The sequence below is a fragment of the Cornus florida genome, unplaced genomic scaffold (genome assembly GCF_030987335.1).
Source record: "Cornus florida cultivar Cherokee Brave unplaced genomic scaffold, ASM3098733v1 CherokeeBrave_3.0.0_Hap2_Chr09, whole genome shotgun sequence".
Taxonomy (NCBI): Eukaryota; Viridiplantae; Streptophyta; class Magnoliopsida; order Cornales; family Cornaceae; genus Cornus; species Cornus florida.
In genome coordinates, this window is record NW_026775579.1 from 79,980,011 (window position 1) to 80,002,489 (window position 22,479).

Consider the following 22,479-nt stretch of genomic DNA (forward strand, 5'->3'; position numbering starts at 1 on the left):
ACTCTCATTGCCAGCTCAGTTGTAGAGCCCCTCTGTGCTGACCAAGCTACAAAGTCCATAACCAAGATCAAGTTTGTAAGAATTTGTGTTAAAATTGACCTATCCAAGCCACTACTCAAAGAGATTCAAATCCAGCTTGAAGACAACAGTTGGGAGTAAATTTCAATTGAATACCAACACCTTCCAAAGTTTTGCAACAAATGCAACCAAATGAACCACACTGAAGAGCATTGTCCTTTAAACATCCTTTATCCCACCACCCTCAAAGGTAAGAACAAAGTTATTGCTCCAGAATCTTGCCCCTCATCACCTAAAGACAACAGCCCAGCTATTAACCCTCAATCCACTGATTGGGTAACTGTGAGAAAGAAAAGGAAACCACATATACCTATACTGCATCTCTCACCCCCAGAACCCTTGTTGATCACCAATAACAACCAGTATTCAGCCTTATCAAACCTTCCACTTCTCACTTCTCCAAAACAAATCACTAGCAATGCATTCTCCACACCTTCTCATGAATCCACCACACCCTCCTCAGGCACAGTGGTGCACAATACTATATCACCCTCATCCAATTCCATGTCTCCTCACATACCCAATCACTCTCCCCTCTGCAGTAAGAGACTTAACTTCTCTCATACTAGCCCTTCACCTTTACCCACTGCTGCCTGCCCAGGAACATCACTCCCTCTACATTTCCTCTAATCTCTAAGCAAAGGAAGCTGAAACTATAGAATAGACATGCTGGAAATGGCCTCACCATTTCTTCCTCAGCCACTATACCAATTAACAAGATGCAACCTGCATTGGGAAGGAAGGAAAATCCAACTATCAGAAGCATGAAGAAAGCTGTTAAAAAGAAGTCTTTCAACAATAATGAGTTGATGTCTAAGAGCCTTTCACAGGGCCACAGGCATCCTGGAGATTCTGTCACCCCTCCTTCTTTATGTTAGCCCTCCTCACATGGAACATAAGAGGGTTAAATCAACCCTCTAAGCAGTCAGAGATCAAGATGCTTATCTCTGACAAGAAGCTTGACTTAGTCTCAATAGTGGAGACCAAGGTCTCCTCAGCTAAAATTGATTCCATCCACAAATTTATTAACCCAAAATGGTCCATAGACCACAATTAAAACTATTCTTACTTGGGGAGAATTTGGGTTATGTGGAACCCTGACATTTTCAATCTTTCAGTTATTGATGTGAATAGTCAAGCTATTCATTGTAGCATTAATATCATAGGACACAATATTAGCTTTTTTATTTCTTTCATTTATGCTCCTAACTGTGTTAATGAAATGAAGTACTTGTGGGACAATATCATCCATTTTGCTGGCATCTTCTCCCCCTTTCCTTGACTTCTTATGGGAGACTTCAATGTCATTCCAAATGTAGGGGAAACTCATGGTGGCTCACAGAGATGGTGTCCAGCTATGATTGACTTCAAAGAGTGTCTAAAAGAGGCTGAACTTGATGACTTAAAGTACAATGGCATTCTGTACTCCTGGTGTAACAGAAGTATTGGCTCAGCATGTGTTGCTAAAAAATTGGATAGAGCATTGGTCAACTGAAATTGGACTTCAGCTTTCCAACTCTCAGAATGCAGTTTCTTAACTCCTAGAATTTCTGATCACAGCCTCATCCAAGTTACAATGGAGCTTAATCTACCTAAAAGATGTACCCCTTTCAGATTCTTCAATACATGGAGCTCTCACCCCAAATTCATCCCAACTGTCCATGGAGTCTGGAGTTTATACATCAGAGGCACAGCCATGTATCAAGTGGTGCAGAAACTCAAACTTCTTAAACATTCCCTTAAGATTAACTGCAAAAAAAAGTTCTCTGACATTGATTCTAAGTTGTTTGCTGTCAAATTGGAGCTAAAATCATGCTAACTTGACCTTGACATCACCCCCAATGATTTAACTCTTAGAATAATGGAAAAAACATTAATCAATGAAGTTATGCTACTGACCAATTCACAAGAAGATATGTTAAGGCAGAAGTTTAGGATGTCATGGCTAAAGCTTGGTAATTGTAACTCCTCCTTCTTCCATAAGTTCTTCTCATCCAGGAACAACATAAATAAAATTGTCTCACTCACATTGGAGGATGGTCAAGTCATTAAGGATAGGGGCTCTATTATACAAACAGTGGTCTCTCATTTCCATAACCTTCTTAGAAGCTCACCCCAATCAACTCACCATACCTCAGAGCTGCAACACTTCTTCACCAAACAAGTTCCTGATCAACTTCACTCCTTATTGGATGAAATCCCATCCAACTTGGAAATTCAAAGCTGCATGTTCAAACTCAACAAGGATAAGGCCCCTGGACCTGATGGCTTCAATGCAGCCTTCTTTCACAAAGCTTGGCACATAGTGGGAAGGTTTGTCCTCTCTGTAATTTAAGAATTTTTCAGGAATGGGAAGTTGCTTGCTGAAGCCAATAACACATATATCTCTCTTGTCCCAAAATGTCAAAACCCTTCATCCATCCATGATTATAGACCAATCTCTTACTGTAATACAGTCTATAAATGCATAGCAAAGCTGTTGGCAACCAAATTGCAGTCTACCCTTCCACTCATAATTGATCACTCACAAGCAGCGTTCATCAAAGGTAGGAAAATTAAGGATCCAATCCTTTTGGCACATGAGCTTCTCAGGATTTATCACGGAGATTCTTTACCTGCTAGATGTGCAATCAAGATTGATTTGAGGAAAGCCTTTGACTTAGTAAAATGGGATTTTATCATCTTATGTCTTACACTTCTCAACTTCCCACACAAGTACATCTCTTTCATATAGGCATGCATATCCTCACCTTCATTCACCATTGCTATCAATGGTGAATTTCATGGTTACTTCAAAGGCAAGAGAGGGCTGAGATAAGGAGATCATATCTCTCCTTTTCTATTTGTAATTGTTATGAATGCATTGTCATCTATTATTAACAACTATGTGGAGAGAGCCAGTGCTTTCAACTATCATTGGAGATGTGGAGCTCACAAAATCACCCACTTATCCTATGCTGATGACCTTCTTCTCTTATGTTATAGGGATATCACTTCTGTCTCTGTCCTCAAGTGTGCTTTGGACCACTTTAGTACCATGTCTGGACTAGAAATAAATCTCTCAAAGCGCACAATCTTTTTCTCTGGCATTAATCATCACACTGAATCCTCCATATCAAACCTCCTTAACATTGGGGTTGGCTCATTTCCAGTTAAGTACTTGGGAGTTCCTTTGATCTCTACAAATCTCAAAGCATCCCACTGCAGCATGCTCATTGAGAAGATTACTCATAGAATCTCTCACTGGACTTCCAGATCCCTATCATATGCAGGGAGACTCCAACTTGTCAGAGCTATCCTTGTTTCCACACAAATATACTGGACTGGAATTTTTATCCTACCAAAAGCTGTCATTGATGAGCTCAACAGAATTTTTAGAGTGTTCCTATGGTCTGGGCCAGAAATGAAAGCTAGTGGAGCCAAGGTGGGATGGAACAAGGTTAACAGACCTAAGTAATTGGGTGGGCTAAGCATCCCAAACCTAGAGCTAGCCAACCAAGCAGGCATGTTGAGACATTTGTGGGAGCTACACTCTGATGACACTGACAGATTGTGGATTAGATGGTGCAAAACTCATCTAATTAGATCCAGGAACTTTTGGACCGTCAAAATTCCATCTCCATGTTCATGGAGCTAGAGGAAAATTTTGCAACTTAGACATCATGCAAGAATGCTAATCAAACACGGGATTGGCAATGGCAGTGACACTTACTTGTAGTAGGATAATTGGGCACCTAGAGGCCCTTTGTGCACTAGATTCCCAATCTCTCTACTATCTGCTGCTGGACTCAATGAGGATATTACAATTGACAGGTTCATCACTAACTCAACTTGGACATTTCCATCATCACTGCTAGCTGCCATCCTAGAGCTTCACTCCCTACATCAACCATGTCCTTCAAGGTTTGATACAAAAATATGGATTGCATCCTCCTCAGGTCAATTCAGCTTGAAACATACATCACTGTTCTTGGCAGGCCATGGTGAACAAGTGCCTTGGTTTAACCTAGTATGGCTATCCCCCACAATTCCCCGTATGAAATTCAACATGTGGTTAGCAGCTCAATGCAGACTTCCCACTCTTGACAGTAAATCAATGGCAAAGCATCTTAACTTGTGTACTCTGTGCCTCAACAATCCTGAGTCACGCGACCACCTGTTCATCAATTGCTCTTTCATTTCTCCTATGTGGAGGTTCATCAAGTTGAAATGCAAGGTTAACACCTCTATCACAGATTGGAAAGCCCTAATTTCTTGGATCAGCAAAAAATGGAAGTTGAAGACTCTTATTAATCTTCTTCGCAAGGTTTGTTTCTCAGCTATAGTCTACCATACTTAGGAAGAACGTAATGAAAGGATTTTCAAAAACAAGATCGCTTCTGAGAGGATCGTGTTTAGGAAGATTTGCTCCACAGTAACTTCAATTCTGAAATTGGGTTTCCTCCAAGATTGCTCTGCTTCTAGGAGAATCCTTCAAGACTGGAATTTGTCCCCCTCTTGTTGTCGTCCCCCTCCAAGGCCCTCGGACTAAGTCTCGCCGGCAGCAATACTGCCTGCTAGGTGTTCACCGAAATTGTGCTCTTACACCCTTCATTAACGGTTCTTCAAATCCGTTAATGTCGGTTGTTTGTTTTGGTCGGGCTTCTCTCTTGTAGGCCCCTTTTGGGCTTGTTTGTTCAGTCCAATGGACTGATTTGGCCTAATGGCCCTACTTGTAATTACTACCATTTTCCATTTTAATATATTTCAGTAGCTTTAAAATGCAAAAGAAAATAATCTGCATGAAGAAACTTCACCGGGGCTACTCACATGATGTTTGTGGCCCCACCGTGGTTGGTAGGCCTAAAGTAATTGAATAGAAAAAAGCTACTGGTACAAGTCAATGCGCAAGTCATCTAATAAAATACACAACATGGTTGACTCAGGCTTCTCATACTCCAATTTTGCCTTGTTGCATGATTGAATCATTGAACCACTTCCAATACAGTAGACGATGGCTAGCTAATCCGGAGGGCGAGGAGGAGGACGACAGCGAGAAGGAGAGAGATTCCACTCCTTTAGGATAGATTGAGTTGCAGAGCAATCTGATCTTGGCAGCGAAGACTTCTCTCCTCTGTAGATTCTCTCCTCTGCTTTTTCTCCTCTTGTTTTTATTTTATACTCCTCTCTCTCTCTATATATGTATATGTACTCTTTTCACCTATTGGATTCCGATACCATAAAATAGAATATAAATTTAGAATTATTCTTTATAGCCAAACAAGAAATTAATACCTAAAAATTAGGTTCAAAGAAAATTCCTCAATTGCATATATACAAATTCCGACTTTATAACTAGTATTATTCTTTTTTTTTTAACCAATACAAATTCTGACATATATAATTAAGCAGGCTTGACATACGTCGAATTCAGCATGAGTTCACATCAAAAATTCATAATCACCTGCATCTCCGCTTCTAATCTTCGAGTCAAGGGCGTTTCAGAGTCGGAACCGAATATGCACGCTTACGCAAAAGGTTTTTTTAGTATTTACCATCAAAATCTGTATATGTGGTACTATTCCAATACCATGTATAATTATTTATATTCTCTCTCCAAACATAACATGCAGTTTCAGTAGGGAAACAAAAGAAGAAAACAACAACTGACAAGGAGGATGGAACAGGCCCGGCCTGGGACAGACACATGAGTTTCACCATTAAAAAACGGGAGGTGGATCCAGGAGTGACGCCGGTTTTCATCAAGTTATACTCCAAGCGTTGCTGCGGAAGGGACAAGTACATCGGTAAGGCCGAGACATCCTTGCATCAACTATTCAATAGGGAGGAGGAGAAGAGCCACGGCAGGGACAGGTATGAATTAACCTTGAGAAAGAATAGTTCCGACACGGGAATGCTACATTTATCATGCACGTTTGAGGAAATCACGCCTGTCTGCGGATGTTGCTGCGGATGTTGCTGCGGATGTTGCAGTTGCGGATGTTGCAGTTGCTGTTGCGACTGTTTGATGGAAATAGTGAAGAGTGCGTTGTGCCATGCAGCAGAAACGATTTTCTGCAACTGTTAGGGATGCGACAACTGAAAAGGGATATGAAAACTAAACTGAACACTAATCTAATTCATTCGATTTTACCCAATGCTCTAGGTATGTGTGTAAAACAATTTGATTGTGGTTAATTGTCTGTGAAATTATGGTACTATACGAATTATTATATATCTTAAACTGTTAAGAGGTATTGATGATGGTACTATATGAAATTATGGAACTTTTTCCACAAGGCTGCTTTTAAATTTTGTTGTTGGATTGTGTCATGAGTGTGAGTGAGAGAGGGAATTAATTTTGATGAAGATTCACTACAATAATATTTGTGTTTTGTTAAAAAATATTAGGTAGGAATTTATTTTTGTACCAAAAAGTAACTTATTTAAGAGGAAATACATATGTGTAGTAAATATATAAAAAAAATTTGCTTCAAAGTTATTTTTGTCTTACGAAATTATGCTTTTCATACAAAATTTAAGCTTGTAAGGGGATTCTTTCCCCCTAGTCAGAAAGTGTTGTTATGAGAAAAATTAATCTAAAGACAAAGACAAGCGCGCGCAGTTGTAGTTCGAAACTAGATGAAAATATGGAAGTGGAACTCATAGATCAAAGAGGGCTTACCTGAAGAAGTTTCTTGAAGCAATTGAGAAGACACGAGATGATGAAGTAAGGGTTAGGTTTTCAAACGAAAATTGCAGAGCTAGAGATACAGCAAGAGTAATAATCGCCCATATATTTCAGAGACTGGAGGGCGCGAGAGAAAAAGTTAAATGTTTTTTTTGGGAAAAGGCTGCTAAACCACAAAATATTGCTCCTAAATACACTATTAAAAGCCCCTAAATTGTGATATAGCGGCTAAAATTGTTGCACTTGCCGCAAATAAAATGCCACTAAAGTCCCATTTTGTTGTACTGGGGTAACCAGAAAACTAATATATTAACTTGGGATAATTGAAACATGTTTTAATCTTTTGTTTTTCATATAGTATTTACTGTCAACGTCTTACTTATATGATAAAAAACTGAATATGTTCAAAATTAAATTGCCATTTTTTGTTGTAAACTTTAATAATTCGTGTTAAGCCATTAATTACAAATTTACATGAATTCCATATTTTAGAATTTCATGATTTTCACATATCTATAATGCATAAATAAATATAATTAGATATAAATACCTAAATCTATGATTGCAAATATTGTAGAGATCAAGTCCAACGTCGAGATCCTTTCTGCCACAAACTAAACTGTCACTCTGATCAATAGGCAAAGCGTGGAAACTGGTTTCTCTCTCTTGGCCTTATGCACACATAAATTTTTTACGTATTGTATCATTAATTGTACATAATTGATGGAGTATATGCACTTTTATAAAGGCAGAGAGAGGAACAAGAAACATAATTAATGTTTTCCTTTTAGTAACCTAATTCCACTTTCCATTAAAGTAAGGTACAAGAAAGGAAAATACTTCTCCAATAAGTAATTACCAAAAAGGTAATTTATAAGTTGACCAAATAATATAATATTAATCTGATATTTATTTTATTTAACCACCAAACAATATGTCACATGTTCGAATTATGTGGGTCACAATTAAATAAATAATCTTACATTCTCCCACTTGGCACATATGATAACTTCTGTAGTAATTTAGTAAAATAGTCATTAGTGTGTACCATAAATCAGATTAACTCATTAAGTTGATCATCATAAATACCATGGTAAATAAACTATCAATGTGAGTAATGGCGGTTATAAGTCCCTAAATGACACAATCCCTTCCATGTACTACAACACTAGTAACCTATTCAACATAGTATATAAATAAGAAATATCATTAATGATCTAATAATAATGTCTTTTCCAAAACTATTCATATTACCATTTATTAAAGCACATTACAACAAAAGTCGCTTTTAGCAACGGTTTTTTTTTTTTTTTTTGTCACAAAAAGCTAACTTTTCGTTGCTAAAAGTTTTTAGTGACGAAAAATCATTCGTCAATATTTTGTTGCTATATAATCGTCTTGGTTGATCGATAGTGACGAATGCGAATTTCGTCACTATTGCATTTGCTTTTAGTGACAAAAAAATTTGTGTCGCTATTACATAACTTTTAGTGACCATACTTTTCATCACATCTACTTGCCTTTTGGTGACGAAAATGTGACAAACTTTTTCATCACTATTGCACGACTTTTAGCAACCATTTTTTTCGTCACATCTGTTTGCCTTTTATTGACTAAAACATTTGTCACATTTTCGTCACTATTGCATGACTTTTAGGGACGATACTTTTCGTCACATCTGTTTGCCATTTAGTGACTAAAATGTTTGTTACATTTTAGTGGGCATTAGCAACGAAAGTTTTCGTCACCAACTTACCCAATGACAAGTTTCTTTTGTTACTAAAAACCAATTTTTGCATGCTTTCTAAACTTCTTATCATTTTTGCTAAAATAAAAAAAAAAAATTCAAATAGCAATACAGGTTCACACATTTCAAACTCTACATTGCAACACAAATTTAAACATAATATTAAATTTTATTATGAAATACATAATAATTCTGAGTTCAAATACAAAATTAACATAAATTTGAATAAATTTCTACATTTGTTCAATTCTAAGTCAAAATATAAACTAAATTTTCAATTGTCTAATACAAATTAAAGACCAAACTAAAACATAAAAGCAAACTCCCAACTCTCCCTCTATGGCAGCACCTCAAAGTTCGTATGGAATCTCATCACTTTAGTTCGTCGTTGTCATGAGTACTTCGTTTTCTTCATGTCGTCCCAGTTAATCACTCTACAATCGAAAAAGATAAAGGTCATTAGAATATTGTGTACAATTTGTAAGATTACATAAACCTTTTTTTTTTTTTTTTTCTTCTACTTATATGCAATTGAATGGATGAAGAGATCGAAAATGTAGCATTCCATAAACTGACTATAAGAGAAACGTGCTCAAATTTCATTTATCTTTATATACGATAATTAAAGTAATACGTCAATAGGTTTGTTGGTATATTACTCAACTTTTATACAAAAATAATAATACAATACGTAATATCATACTCTCCAAGACTGCCACATGCATTTATAAAAAATTATCACATCTAATGAAAATCAACAAATTTAAAACTTACCAACTTCAACATTAATTCCTGGTCCAAAGAATGAAACAATTTTTTCCTAAGAAACAATTGAAAGTGTAAATATCAGTACACCCTTAAAGAGAACTTTAAACATAAACTATAATTTTAAAAATAAAAAATAAAAACCCTTGATTAATGAAGCAATTATGCCTTATGCATTTTTACAATATTATATCAACTCAATTACCATAATGTTGTGTATAAGAAAATGCTATAGGTTATATTATAAGTGAACCCCTAGTACCAACAAAAACAAGGTTGGCAATTCTTACCCCCATAGAACACTCTAACAAATTAAGAAGAAACTCTCTTAACAAGACAAACTACCTGCAAAATAAATTGTATCCCTGGTAAAAAAATATTGATAAAAAAATAATTATAAAAATTGAATTGATTATAAGATAGCTAACTTACCATAAATTATCCTTCCAAAAACTGTATCCAATGTGAAACAAGAGAGTTTTCAAAAATTTTGAGAGAAAGAGGGGCACAAGGAATATTGATGCATCATCCCAAAAATATTAAGTTCGATATTAAAATACAAGAAACTGCAAGAAAGTATTCAAAGTTCTAAAATATTTGTCTTAATTAATTTTAAAAATATGTCCTAAAACTCTAACTATATTAATTTTGGGGTCCAGTGGAAGGCTGCCCAATATTTGCAATAAAAGCAAGCATTGCCTCATTCACTTTTTCTTGAATTTGTTGTTGCATTTCTTCCTTCATCTCTTGCACCTCTTGTCTCATCTCTTCCATATTATTTTCTGCTTTGTCGGCCCTGGCATTAGCTGCATCGACATCTTTTTTAGTAGCTTGGATTGACAAAGTTGGCATATCCCTATTAGGCCCTAGCACTTCAAGCATTATTTCTTCTTCTTTCTCATGGGTTATTACTTCTTCAATTTCAATTGTAACTTTTTTCATTTCTAGCATTCTAGCCTACATGTTCAGAAGTAGAGTTATCATCCTAAATGTGCACCATCCTTTAATTTAAATAAAAATTAAAACATTAACAATGAAGACATTCTTACATAATTCTTCTCAGCCTCTTCATCAATAGATTCCCCATTTTCCTTTATATATGATTTTGCATAGAATTCAATCACACTTCCATCTTCCCCACTTTCATTATTAAGCTGTGATATATAAGCAAGTAAAATGAACAAACTGGGCTATAAAACCTTAACAAACAGCTCAATAAGGAACAAAAACCAGCGATAACTCAAACAAAATTACAAACATATTCATATCTACATACATATAATTTTCATTACTAAACATTATATACATATACACAATATATATATATATATATATATATATATATATGTTGGATTTTAGAACATATACATATATAACTTATTATATTGATCAAATTAATCATCTAAAAAACTCATTAAAGTTGAAACTAAAACAGTTTTGAATAACTTCACACATTTCAGTTTAGTTGATGTATAAAACATATTATTTTAAACAGAGACACCAAAATATAAGGGCGTTGAATATTTCAACTATACAAGTATAACTAATTTGAAAAATTAATGCATAAAGAAGTAAAAAAGTACTAAAATGTGATTTGAATAGTCCCATTTGTCATTACCATCTCATCTAGGTACTAAACATACGCTTTTGAGCCACCGTAATTCTTAGTCTTCACCTTGTCCCTATTCTTTTTGTTTGTCTCACTGCGATTCTGCATGATAATTAATCAAAAAACAAGTATATCAACATATTTGTGTGTGTAATTCAAACTCAATCCATAATGACAATGTTGCAAGTATATTATTTCATTACCACACACTTCTCAGAACTGTATCTATCGCACAATAGATTCCAATGCTCGTTGGGAACACCTACAAATGGGTTACACCAGGCAAGCTTAGCATTTTTAAAGCCATCATAGTAATTCTTTATTTTGTATCTGCGGGCCTTCAAGCACTTGCTGAACTGATGATCGAATGCCCGTTTATGATGGTGTTCACCAACATTAGATCTAAATTTTTTCTAAAGGAATGAAAACAATAAATTTAGTTATCCAAACAGATAAGAAAAAGTATTATCTATTAGTTGGACTTTGCTAATTTGTAAAGGAGAAAACATATCAAATTAAACATTGTCAATTAATTACTAATTCTTGAAATTAGCAAAAGAGATTGGAATGAAAGTATTACCTTAAATCTATAATACACAGCATCCTTATTTTCAAGTGGTATCTTATCATATCTGGGGTAAATAGCTGGAAAACATCTTGCTTCTACTCCAATTTCAGCCTTCCAAAGTTTTGCGTTCTTGCCTACAGGCTACAAATGTCCTTCTTTAAACGTAACTTCTAATGGCTGCCTCTTATTTTTATCCAACACATCCTCCAATGCAATGTTTGTTGAGGGTCCACACTTTTTAACGGAAGTGGCAGAACCTGCAAATAAATCCACTTTAATATTAGTGATACTCTAAACAATAATATATTATAGTTGCAATAATAAACTATTCTATTAACAAACTTACACTGACCATCATCCGGAATAGATTGCAACTCATCATTGTTGAAATCATTAGTATTAGCCATTACCCTCTTACGACTAGTAGGAGCCATGTATACACTGGAACAAAATTTAACAATATAGAAATGGTAGAACTAAACTACCTCTCTTAAAGAACATCACTTCCTTTTAAATGCAATAGTAATACACTTTGGTAAAGGAAATTTATGAAAATGCCAATTCTATATAGCTAAACATATTATTAATGCCATTTGTAAATGAAATCAAACAGATTATAAGCAAAAAAAACAAGTCATATTTGGAATGTAAGCATTTCAAAATAACACATAACTACAAATGAGCACATCTTAACATAAAAATTCTTAATATATTAACAAAGTAAGATATTTAACTTTTAAACAACAAACTATTCTATATCGGTATCATCATCACTAGACACAATATTTTCTTCATCTAAGGAATCATCATTGGATGCATCTTCTTCATCAAAAGTTTCATAATCAAGGACAACGTTCTCTACATCATCATTGCCATATGCATTATTTATGATATTTTGAACTGCATCGGAATCAATTTCATTTGAAACCATATCATCATTAGTTAATGTCAACGAGTCAAAATCTACATCTCGAACAACACCATTAACTTCTAGTGACTCAAAATCTTGGTATGCAACCTCCTTCACTACTTTCCCCTTCATTTGACCCATTTATTTTATCATCTTTTTCTGGGATATCGTATAAGTTCCTAGGATCAATCTGCTACACAACTTCCCATTCACCCCTTAATTTGTTATCCTTGAGGTATAAAACCTGTTTTACTTGATGAGCTAACACGAACGGCTCATCCTTATAGGCTTGACGGGAGAGATTGACACTAGTGAAATATTTATCTTTTTGAATTCCACTTCTTGTATTGCACCAATCACACCTGAATAAAACTGCACGTCTTTCTATATCATAAGACACCTCAATGATGTCTGTCAAACAACCATAAAAATCAATATTTTCACTTTTGACCATCACGCCATTATTTTGTGTTTTCCTATTCTTCTACCTCTCCTTAGTATGGAACCTTGTCCCATTCACAACACAACCTGTATATCATTTCACTCTCGAGTCAAGCCCACAAGCTAGAGAATAAAGATCATCAGTAGCATCAGGCGACATACTTTGTCGCAATCTTTTAACCTATACACAAATGAAATAGTTTACATAACATATATGAGAATTGATATAAAAAAATATTATTATACAATTAATATGCAATAAATTTTATAAAAAAACTTATATACTCTTCAAACCATTTAGTAAATTGTTTTGAATGCCTCACATCTACGTTGTTATGATCTTGTCTCTTTAGTTCCTCCATGTGTTTTCTACATAAGAATGTCAATGTTTTAAATAATAATAATAATTAAATTTAAATAACATAATTTATCCAATTCACTTACCCTAAGAATGGCTCCACTTCTGGACAATTGTTAAGCATATAAAAATGTGCCTTTTCGAGATTTGCAGAATCCATTATTTCATAATTTTCGTACCCTAAGGGGCGAACATTCTGCGTGAATATAGAAAAACTTTTTGACTTCTGGGTTTGCCCTCTGTCAAAATTCCTTTCCTCTCGATTGAAAGGTGTCTCTATGCCTCGAAGGTACAATGAATAAAATGCAACACACTCATTATCAACATAAGCTTCGGCAATTGAACCTTCAGGTCATGCTTTGTTGCGAACATATTGTTTCGAATTTCGTAGAAATCTGAATATGTTTTCATATTGACAAAATTATAAAAGGAATTAACATAAGAATAAAAATTATGGAGATATGAATTAACGAACAAATAAGACACACCTTTCAATGGGGTACATCTATCGATATTATGTTGGTCCAGCAATAATCGCCTTACGGGGTAAATGAACAGCTAGATGAACCATCACATCAAAAAATAAAGGTGGGAAGATCATCTCAAGCTTGCAAAGTATGGATACAATATCCCTTTCAAGTGCCTCTAAAACTTCTAGTTTCAACGTCTTACAACACAACTCTTTGTAAAATAATCCAAGTTCAACCAATGCATTACATACATTATCAGACATGTATCCACGAATAGCAACTGGAAGAAGACGCTGGAGAAGTACGTGACAATCATAACTTTTCAAACCTAATATAGTACAATTATTTTTATTAACACACTAAGATATATTGGAACCATACCCATCTGGCAACTTTACTGCCTTCAACCATTCACATATGCTCTTTTTCTTATCAGTAAATAATGTATAACATGCTGGTGGCATAAGAAACTTATTGCCACTAGGAGTAAGATGCAACTCTTTTCTAATGCTCATTAATTGCAAATCCAAATGAGATTTCATGGTGTCTTTTGTCTTTCCTTCCATGTTCATTAATGTCCCTAATATATTATCACATATATTTTTTTCTATATGCATAACATCCAGATTATGTCTCAGCTTGAGCCCTTGCCAATATGGCAATTAAAAAAATATGCTTTTCTTAGTCCAATTTAACTCGGATTTGGTACGCTTCCTCTTTTTGTTGGTCGGTCCTTTTCCCAAGTCAACGAACCTGATTTGAAGCAACTGTTGAATTAACTCATCACCAGTTAATTCTTTAGGTGGTGACCTCCTTTCTTTGTTACCATCAAACTGTTTGTATAAATTTCGCCATTTATGGTCCGTTGGCAGCCAATGACAATGGCAAAACCAACATATCTTTTTCCCATGCTTTAAACGTATTGAAGATGCATCAAAGTTACAAACGGGACATGCCATATACCCCTTTGTGACTCAACCAGACAAATCTCCATGTGCTGGAAAATCATTTATCGTCCATAATAACGCCACATGCAATCTAAAAGTACACATAGTAGATGCATCATAAGTCATTACATCATCCACCCATAACTCTTTTAACTCATCAATCAACGGTCTCAAGTACACATCAATTTCCTTCGCTGGTGATCTCGTTCCGGGAATAAGTAATGACATAAACAAATATGGTTCTTTCATGCATTTCCAAGGTGGCAAGTTGTATGGAAAAACCATTACTGGCCACATGCTATATGAATTACTCATGTTGCGAAATGGATTGAATCCGTCACTTGCTAGACCAAATCTAACATTACGAGGTTCCGCTGAAAACCAAGGATGTCTTATATCAAATTCCTCCCAAGTCGTAGAATCTGCTGGATGTCTGAATATATTAGTCTCCTTAACACGTTTCTCTTTATGCCACCTCATATCTGAAGATATTTTTCTTGACATAAACAACCTCTGAAGCCTACTCTTCAAAAGAAAGTACCTAAGAATCTTTTGGGGTATTTTTTTACCCTTGCCTTCATGAGATTTGTATCTAGACTTGCCACACCGAGGGCAGAACTCATTATTTTCGTTTTCTTTCAAAAACAAAATACAATCATTTATGCAAGCATGTATCACTTCATACCCAAAATCTAATTCCTGTAATATGTTCTTTGCCTCATAATGTGACTTTGGAAGCTCAACACCTTTGGGCATTGCTTTATTAAGCAATTTTAGCATCATAGTGGAATATTTGTTGCTCAATTTATTAGTTACTTTCATATTGTATAACTTTAGAACAAACGATAATTTTGAAAAAAATTCACATCCCAGATACAACTCACGTTGTGCATCCTATAGTAAATCTTGAAACCTGTCATGTCCCATGTTAGAATTTGGCAAAGCATCATCCAACCCTTGCTGAACATCTGTCATTTTTGTTTGCACAAAAGGTCCCGTGCAAATGTCCTCCAACAACTCATTTACCTCATCACCATCTTCCTCTTCTCCAACCTCTTCCTCTGAACTATTATTATTTCCCATATCATACCCCTCTCCATGCCATTCTCAGCGAGTATACTTTTTGTCCATCCCATTTTGACACAAGTGTCCTTTAACCTTAGGTAATGTTCTATATGGTATGTTTTTGCATTTAGAACATGGGCACCTAGTCCTATTCTTGTCATCCACATAGGCCTTAGCCACCTCAATAAAATCTTTAATCCCTTTTGCGTAGCGTAGATCAATCCTAGGAAGTTGGATCTAACTCTTGTCCATCTACATTTGTGAACATCATCAACAACATCGTGAATTAAACTAAACAAATTAGGAATGTTATTTTTATTATATATGTACACTTTTAATTAATTATATAAATGTTTTTACTGAATTTTCTTATAATTCTCACCCATTTTACTAAGTCACGGTTTAAAAAGACTCATGCACTCATGCTGGACCCCACAATACGTAAAAATAAATTAAAATCATTAAGCATTTCACTTTTTGTTGAGAGAGAAGAAAATATAATGAAAGAAAGAGGAGATTCCTATTTCCATTTGTGAGACCAAGATGAAAGAGATGAGGTTTTTTTAGCAACTAGCGACAATAAAATAACAGGTGTGTGAATTAAGTCAATTAATTTATTTTTATTCAAATAATTTGTTTTTCTATTGTCCTTAATTATTAATTGATTAGCTAGGTACTAATGGAGAGTTTAATAAGTGTTTCGATTATTTTTGCAATTTTATGAAACTTCTAGTAAATAAAAATAATAAAACTTATTAATAAAAAGATTAATAGATGCATATTTAGGGGGGTGTATTTTGGAGTGGGTTGTCTGTATTAGTTCAATGTATGAAGCTGCTGATGTGCAGGCTCTTCTTCTCTTGAAGGGTCTTGAGAACACGGGGGTGTATTTTGGAGTAGGCTGTATGTGTACTTTGGATTTTGTGTTTTTATCCCTGCTGCTTCTATTCAGTTGGGGTACGTTATCTGCTGGTAGATTAGTAGTCGAAGATGGAATTCTAAGGGTACAAAACTGTGCCACATCCGTTTATTTATTTTCATTTTTATAGCTTATTTTGATCCTTTTTTAAGCACTTTTATTTTGTATATTAATCCGACTGTTTAATTCAATAGCCGGTCTGGCCTCACAGTGGGCATTATCTTCCAACATAAGAGAATTTTAAAGAATTCATGTTTATTCCTAAAGGAGCACAATGTCGATTATAATCAGAAAAGCCCAACTGATGAGGAAAAAGAAGTCCACAGCAAAGAGACAATCAGTTTTGTCTCGCAAAACAACTTATCAGAACTAGATTTCAATAGAGTGACTGAAGAAAGCCATCACAGAAGCTCCTTTCAAGAGGAAACTGATTCAAGCATACAAGTACATGATGACATAGAAAAACCACACATTCCCTTTTCAAATTACAATGATGGTTGAAAAGCATTTTTTTATCAAGATTCTTTTAGGTAAATGTTAATACAAATGACCCAAAATTAATATAAGTAAACAAGTTTAATTTACATAAAACTTTTTTTAATCTCATTTTAGGACAGGGAAAGGCCACCAACAAGGTTATTATAGCCCTAATTAGAGCTTATCTATCATTGCAAAAATTATTTTGGCCCTTCTATGTGTTTTAAAATTATTTTAGATGACTGTGAAAGCATCTAAAAAGCCGTCTCTAAAGTTAATTCTTACTTATTCTGCAAGTTCTGCAGTTACAGAATATGTTCAAAGATGTTTGTCTCTCCTCATCAGAAGTTCAATGGTTGAAGCTGCTACATGTGCAGGCTCTTCCTTTCATGAAGGGGTTTTAAGAGCACAGTGGTTTGTTTTTAGCCCTGCTGCTGAATACAAACTATTCAATTAAAAGTAGTTCAAGTAATGGTAAAAAAAAATGTTAATATTAATTTAGAGCCAATGAAACCAAAGCAGCCCGGTAGCAGTCAAAGGAACGGAAAGGAGAAGACCTCAATTCAGAGACAAATACACTTGATAACAATAAGTTAATAAGAAGAGAGAGAGCGAGATGACAAAATGGGAGTAGAAAAAATATATAATTATTTTTTAAAAAATGAGAGAGAGCAGAGAGAACTTAAAAACAAATGACAAGAGGTAGGTAGGAGAAGAGAAAATGTAATTAATTATTTTAACGGAGAGAGGGAAGGGAGAACAATATATACAAACATGGCCCAAGGCCAAACCCAGAAGATTGGAATCTATAGCATGTGACGTACCTTGTTTGTATATATTGTTCTTCTATAACAGCAATGACGTTAAGTTTTGATAGTATTTTGTTGGTGGACTCTAGGAAATCACCTATTGGTGATTTATGGGGCTGAACCCACCTTTACAAGTCCAGGATTCTCCTTGAGATTTTTGTTGGTTGATCTTAGGCACCATATATTCTAGCAGAAATATTCTCCACTTTTTTTAATTTTTTTTTATTTTTAAGAATCCATAAAAGAAGTATCCTTAAATTTTAATGGGATTGTGGTTTTCGATTGTAGATGGATAATAATTACTACAATAGCAGATAACTAAAAACCATAGTATGGGTTATTTAGTATTGAAAAAGGTATGATAAATTGAAACTTATATCTAAGGGGCAATTTAATAGATTCAAAGCTACAGTTTCCCTATTGATCGGACAAACTGTAGGTGGGAATAGCTAAAAGTTTTTCTTTTAAGGAATTAAAAATTAAATTTCAAGTGGATGCAACCATTCAAAAATGGGTGATGAAATTTTTGAAGAGGTAATGCTGCCGAATGGTGTTAGAAATGGTTGTCCGGAAATAGCAGTTTTGGGGAAATCACTTTATCTTTTCATATTTTATCATCTGAATAAGTGTTGTGACATATGGACAATGGAGTGTGGCAAAACGAGTTGTTGGACAAAACGATTTACTGGTAATTTTCATGACACACCTGCCAAGCTGCTAGGCTTAAGAAAGAGGGGTGAACTGTTGCTACAAAACCATGAGGGCCATCTGATGTCTTGTAATATTGAGACCCAAACAAGTAAAGATCTAGGAATCCGTATATGCTTAAATGATATAGCTTCTTATGCGGAGAGCTTCACAGGCCTTTTATGTTCCACCATTTAGTGCGGTGATCGGAATGATTTTGAAGTCCGAAAAGATTATTATAGATGAGAGCGTGAAACGCACAGTATAATTTGATTATTGGACTCTCTATCAACACTTTCATGATAGATACAGCTGATAATTTCAAAACCATTGATTCAATATAGTGGAATTCATGTGAGTCTCACTTTAAATTATTTAATAAGGTGGTTTAAAGAATAAATCCAGTTAATTCATTAAACTCATATAATCATAACATGCAAGTGGATGCGAGTTGAAGAATCTCTGGAATCTATAACAGGCGACATACCTTGTTTGTATATCGATGTTAAAAAAGAATCACTGCAAGGCAAAAGTTAGGAATATCTTCTCAATACCCATATGCATAACAGATCATTAAACTCATATAATCATAACATGTATATATGTATTTTCATCTACAGGACTGAATGACAAGAGATTTTTCAAAACCAAATCAAAAGCCTAAATTGTAAAACTAAATTATTTAAAAAGTATCAGAATTGAGAAGAACAAAGAACAAATTGTGAAGTGATTAAGAAATATAATTCAAGAATTGAAACTTACAGAGATTTAAGGGCTTTAATCTATTGTTAATGGAGAAAATAGCAGGCTGCGGCTTTGGAAATTGGAAACGTTGAAGCATAAGATACTGTTGGGATATCTCTTGCAGACACTCGCACAACGCTTTGAGATAATCCTGATCGTTGGATTCTACGGATATATTTGTTAAAGGATAGCACATAAAACAAAGATAAATCTAGGGTTTTTGAGAAAAAAAGAGGCGCGCGAATATATTTGGTCGTGAATTTTTTTTGTTTTTGATTAGGGATCGGATACTGGATTTGATTAAGAGATCAGGGAAACTGAGAAAACTGAGGAGAGATTGGGGGAAGAAATAATATGCGCGCACAGGACCTGTTTTCCTTTTTGGGTTATTTTACTAATAAAATAGCACCGTGTAAAATAATATTTTTAGGAAAAAATATTGTCGTATTGCAAAACTCTCAAAATGACGAAAACATTCGTGGGTAGAACAAAATAGTTACCAAATTTAGATCCCTCCAAAGAACATGAAAGAGTGCCAACTTCTCGCCAAACGATTATCGACAAATTTTGTTGTTAGTTGTTAAAAACATAAACTAATGGTGGTAAAAAAATATTTGGTTACTAAAAGACTACTTTTGCTGACCAAATATATTTGGTCAATAGAACTTCATCACAAAAGCTCCATTTTGTTGTAGTGGTAATACGTACATGTACATTAATTAATAGGAAATATCAAAAACACATTTAATCAGCGTAAAATGTCAAATATATATAAGCACTGTTAAACAATTCACAATTAAAAAATAATCATCATTGACTACATTCAAGACCCATTCTTTTAACATGTTTCATAAATGTCTTGGGTCTAATCCATTCGTTAATAGATTGCAATTATAAGTTGTGTGCTTATATATTCAATAGATATTCGTTGTTTCTAAACATATTTTTTAATGATAAAGTATTTCAACTTTAGAATACCTATCATTTTTTATACAAGAAGATCAATAATTGCAGCATAAATTTTCAACAATCTGAAAATGGTACCTATAACTCCAAATCCTGAAATAAATTCTCCAATCATAAATTGTAGCCTCAAAGCATGTAATAAAAAATTACTTTGTACCTTTTCATAACATTGTTCTTCCAGCCAAAAGAAACAAATAACCAATTAAAAAATTTCTTCCTAAGTATGAGTATATAATCTTTTATCACATACTAACTTGTATATATATCAAACTTCACAATATATGCATAAGGAATATTTTTCATTTCTTTACCTTCTAGCTAACTCATTCTCTGGGATTGTATTAAGCTGAATTTATCCTTATTTATGTATGGAACAATACTGGTTAAATAATGTTACATACCAAATCTTTCTAGAACTCTTTTAATATATGCTTTCTGAGACAATCATAAAAAATGCACATAATTTATCATGAAATATTTCTATTCCTATCACATAGAATGCCTCATCCATATCTTTCATTTTAAAGTTCTTAGAGATTACTTTTAGTTTCGTATAATAAATTAAGATTACTACTAACAAATAAAATATCATCAATATATAGAATCAGAAATATAAACTTGCTCCCACTAACTTTCTAGTATATACATTGATCAACAGTGTTTTTTATAAAACCAAAAGAAATAATGGTATCATTGAACTTAATATACCATTGTTAGGAAGCTTGCTTAAATCTATATATTGACATATCAAGTTTACAGACCATGAATTATTTATCCTTTAATGCAAAACCTTCAGGTTGTTCCATATGGACTTCCTTTTATAAACTCTCATTTATAAAAGTTGTATTCACATCCATTTGATGTAACTCTAAATCATAATAAGTTATTAATGCTATGATATTTTAAAAGATTCATTCTTAGATACTGGAGAGAAGGTTTCTTTATAATCTCTTCATTCATGACACTAATCCATTTAGTCAAATCATTACTGTTAATGGCTTGTGAATATGTAACCGGATTTGTATGTATCTCACTATATATCAAAATCAGATTCTTGCAGATGTATCACATAGTCATCCGGAATAGCAGATTTCCTTTCTCTTTGAGATCGTTTTAATGTTATTCCTTATGATTCTTCTATAATCTATTTATTGGTGACAATTTTATTATGGAGTTGTTAATCATTCAATTATTTTTCGTTATTATATGGTTCAACAACTGAAGGAACAATTATTTCCTTATAAGTTATGAGTAAAGAGATTTGTACCCTAACTTTTAGAATGATCAAATTCTTATTTTTATCACTCCCACTGATTTCACCATTCTCAATAAATCTAACATTTTCGGTTTTAATAATTACGGTACTAAGTTTATGATAGTAAAACTTGTATCATTTAGATTACTTAACATCCACAACATTATGAGTAACAAGGAATTACTTAATATACTCCTAACCATATACATAAGAGTACGATTACACCTTTCAGCTACATGTTTCTGCTGTGGCATGCCTGACATAGTATATTGAGCACAAATATCATGCATTTCAAGGAATCCCGTTTCATAATACTTTCCATAATATTCATCACCTCTATATGACCTTATGATTTTCACTTTTTTATCTAGTTATTTTTCAACCTCATTTATGTATACTTCAAAAGTACCCATTACTTAAGATTTTTCATACAACAAATAGAGATATCTATAACGTGAAAAATCAACTAAAAAGGCAATGAAATAATTTTCTCCTCCAAAAGATAGAACATCAGAGGTTTACAAATGTCTGTATGAATAATTTCAAAAAGCCCTATACTTATTGTGGCTCATTTCTTTGTGTGTTTGGTTTGTTTACCCTTAATACAATCTACACACACACCAAAATCAGTAAAGTTTAGATTCAAAATAATCACATCATTTACTAATTTTCCTAACATTTTACTAGATATTGACCTAGTCTTTTATGCCACAAGAAAGATAAATTTTCTATTAATTGAATTACGCTTAATTCTAACATTATGATGTAAGATCAAAAGGTTTTTAATAAATAAATTTTAAAGTTTAAATTTACAGAAATCATCAATAATAATACCATAACTCACAAATTAAAATTTCTTGAATAAACATCATTATCAAATTTAAATGAAAAACCATTAACATAAAGTTTTGAAATAAAATCAAATTATGAAAAATTGAATAAACATAAAAAGTTTAAAGTAATTTAAATAAAATCCACTGTCTAACATTAAACA

General features: G+C 33.8%; 1 protein-coding gene and 1 long non-coding RNA gene across 14 annotated transcripts; one reads left to right on the forward strand and one right to left on the reverse strand.

The window, feature by feature from the left end:
- The first annotated feature begins 4,976 nt into the window (after positions 1-4,976).
- Positions 4,977-6,276, forward strand: LOC132273372 (uncharacterized). Of its 3 annotated transcripts, none has more exons than XM_059774332.1 (3): positions 4,977-5,193; positions 5,470-5,595; positions 5,691-6,276. In XM_059774332.1, the coding sequence occupies exons 2-3, from the start codon at positions 5,493-5,495 to the stop codon at positions 6,143-6,145; spliced, it is 558 nt and encodes a 185-aa protein (XP_059630315.1). In that variant the 5' UTR covers positions 4,977-5,193; positions 5,470-5,492; the 3' UTR covers positions 6,146-6,276. The 3 variants fall into 3 exon arrangements, with proteins under 3 accessions (XP_059630315.1, XP_059630316.1, XP_059630317.1); XM_059774333.1 differs by having other exon boundaries at positions 5,697-6,276; XM_059774334.1 differs by having other exon boundaries at positions 5,700-6,276.
- A 2,409-nt stretch (positions 6,277-8,685) lies between these two features.
- LOC132274570 (uncharacterized) lies at positions 8,686-19,666 on the reverse strand. 11 transcript variants are annotated; one of them, XR_009470464.1, is made up of 8 exons: positions 19,283-19,666; positions 19,008-19,039; positions 11,450-11,694; positions 11,073-11,131; positions 10,879-10,971; positions 9,551-10,414; positions 9,270-9,315; positions 8,686-8,929 (listed from the first exon to the last, which is right to left on the reverse strand). It is a non-coding gene; the product is annotated as an uncharacterized LOC132274570 (long non-coding RNA). The 11 variants fall into 11 exon arrangements; XR_009470472.1 differs by having other exon boundaries at positions 9,551-9,605; positions 10,310-10,971; XR_009470471.1 differs by having other exon boundaries at positions 9,551-10,066; positions 10,310-10,971.
- Between the last annotated feature and the right edge of the window lie 2,813 nt (positions 19,667-22,479).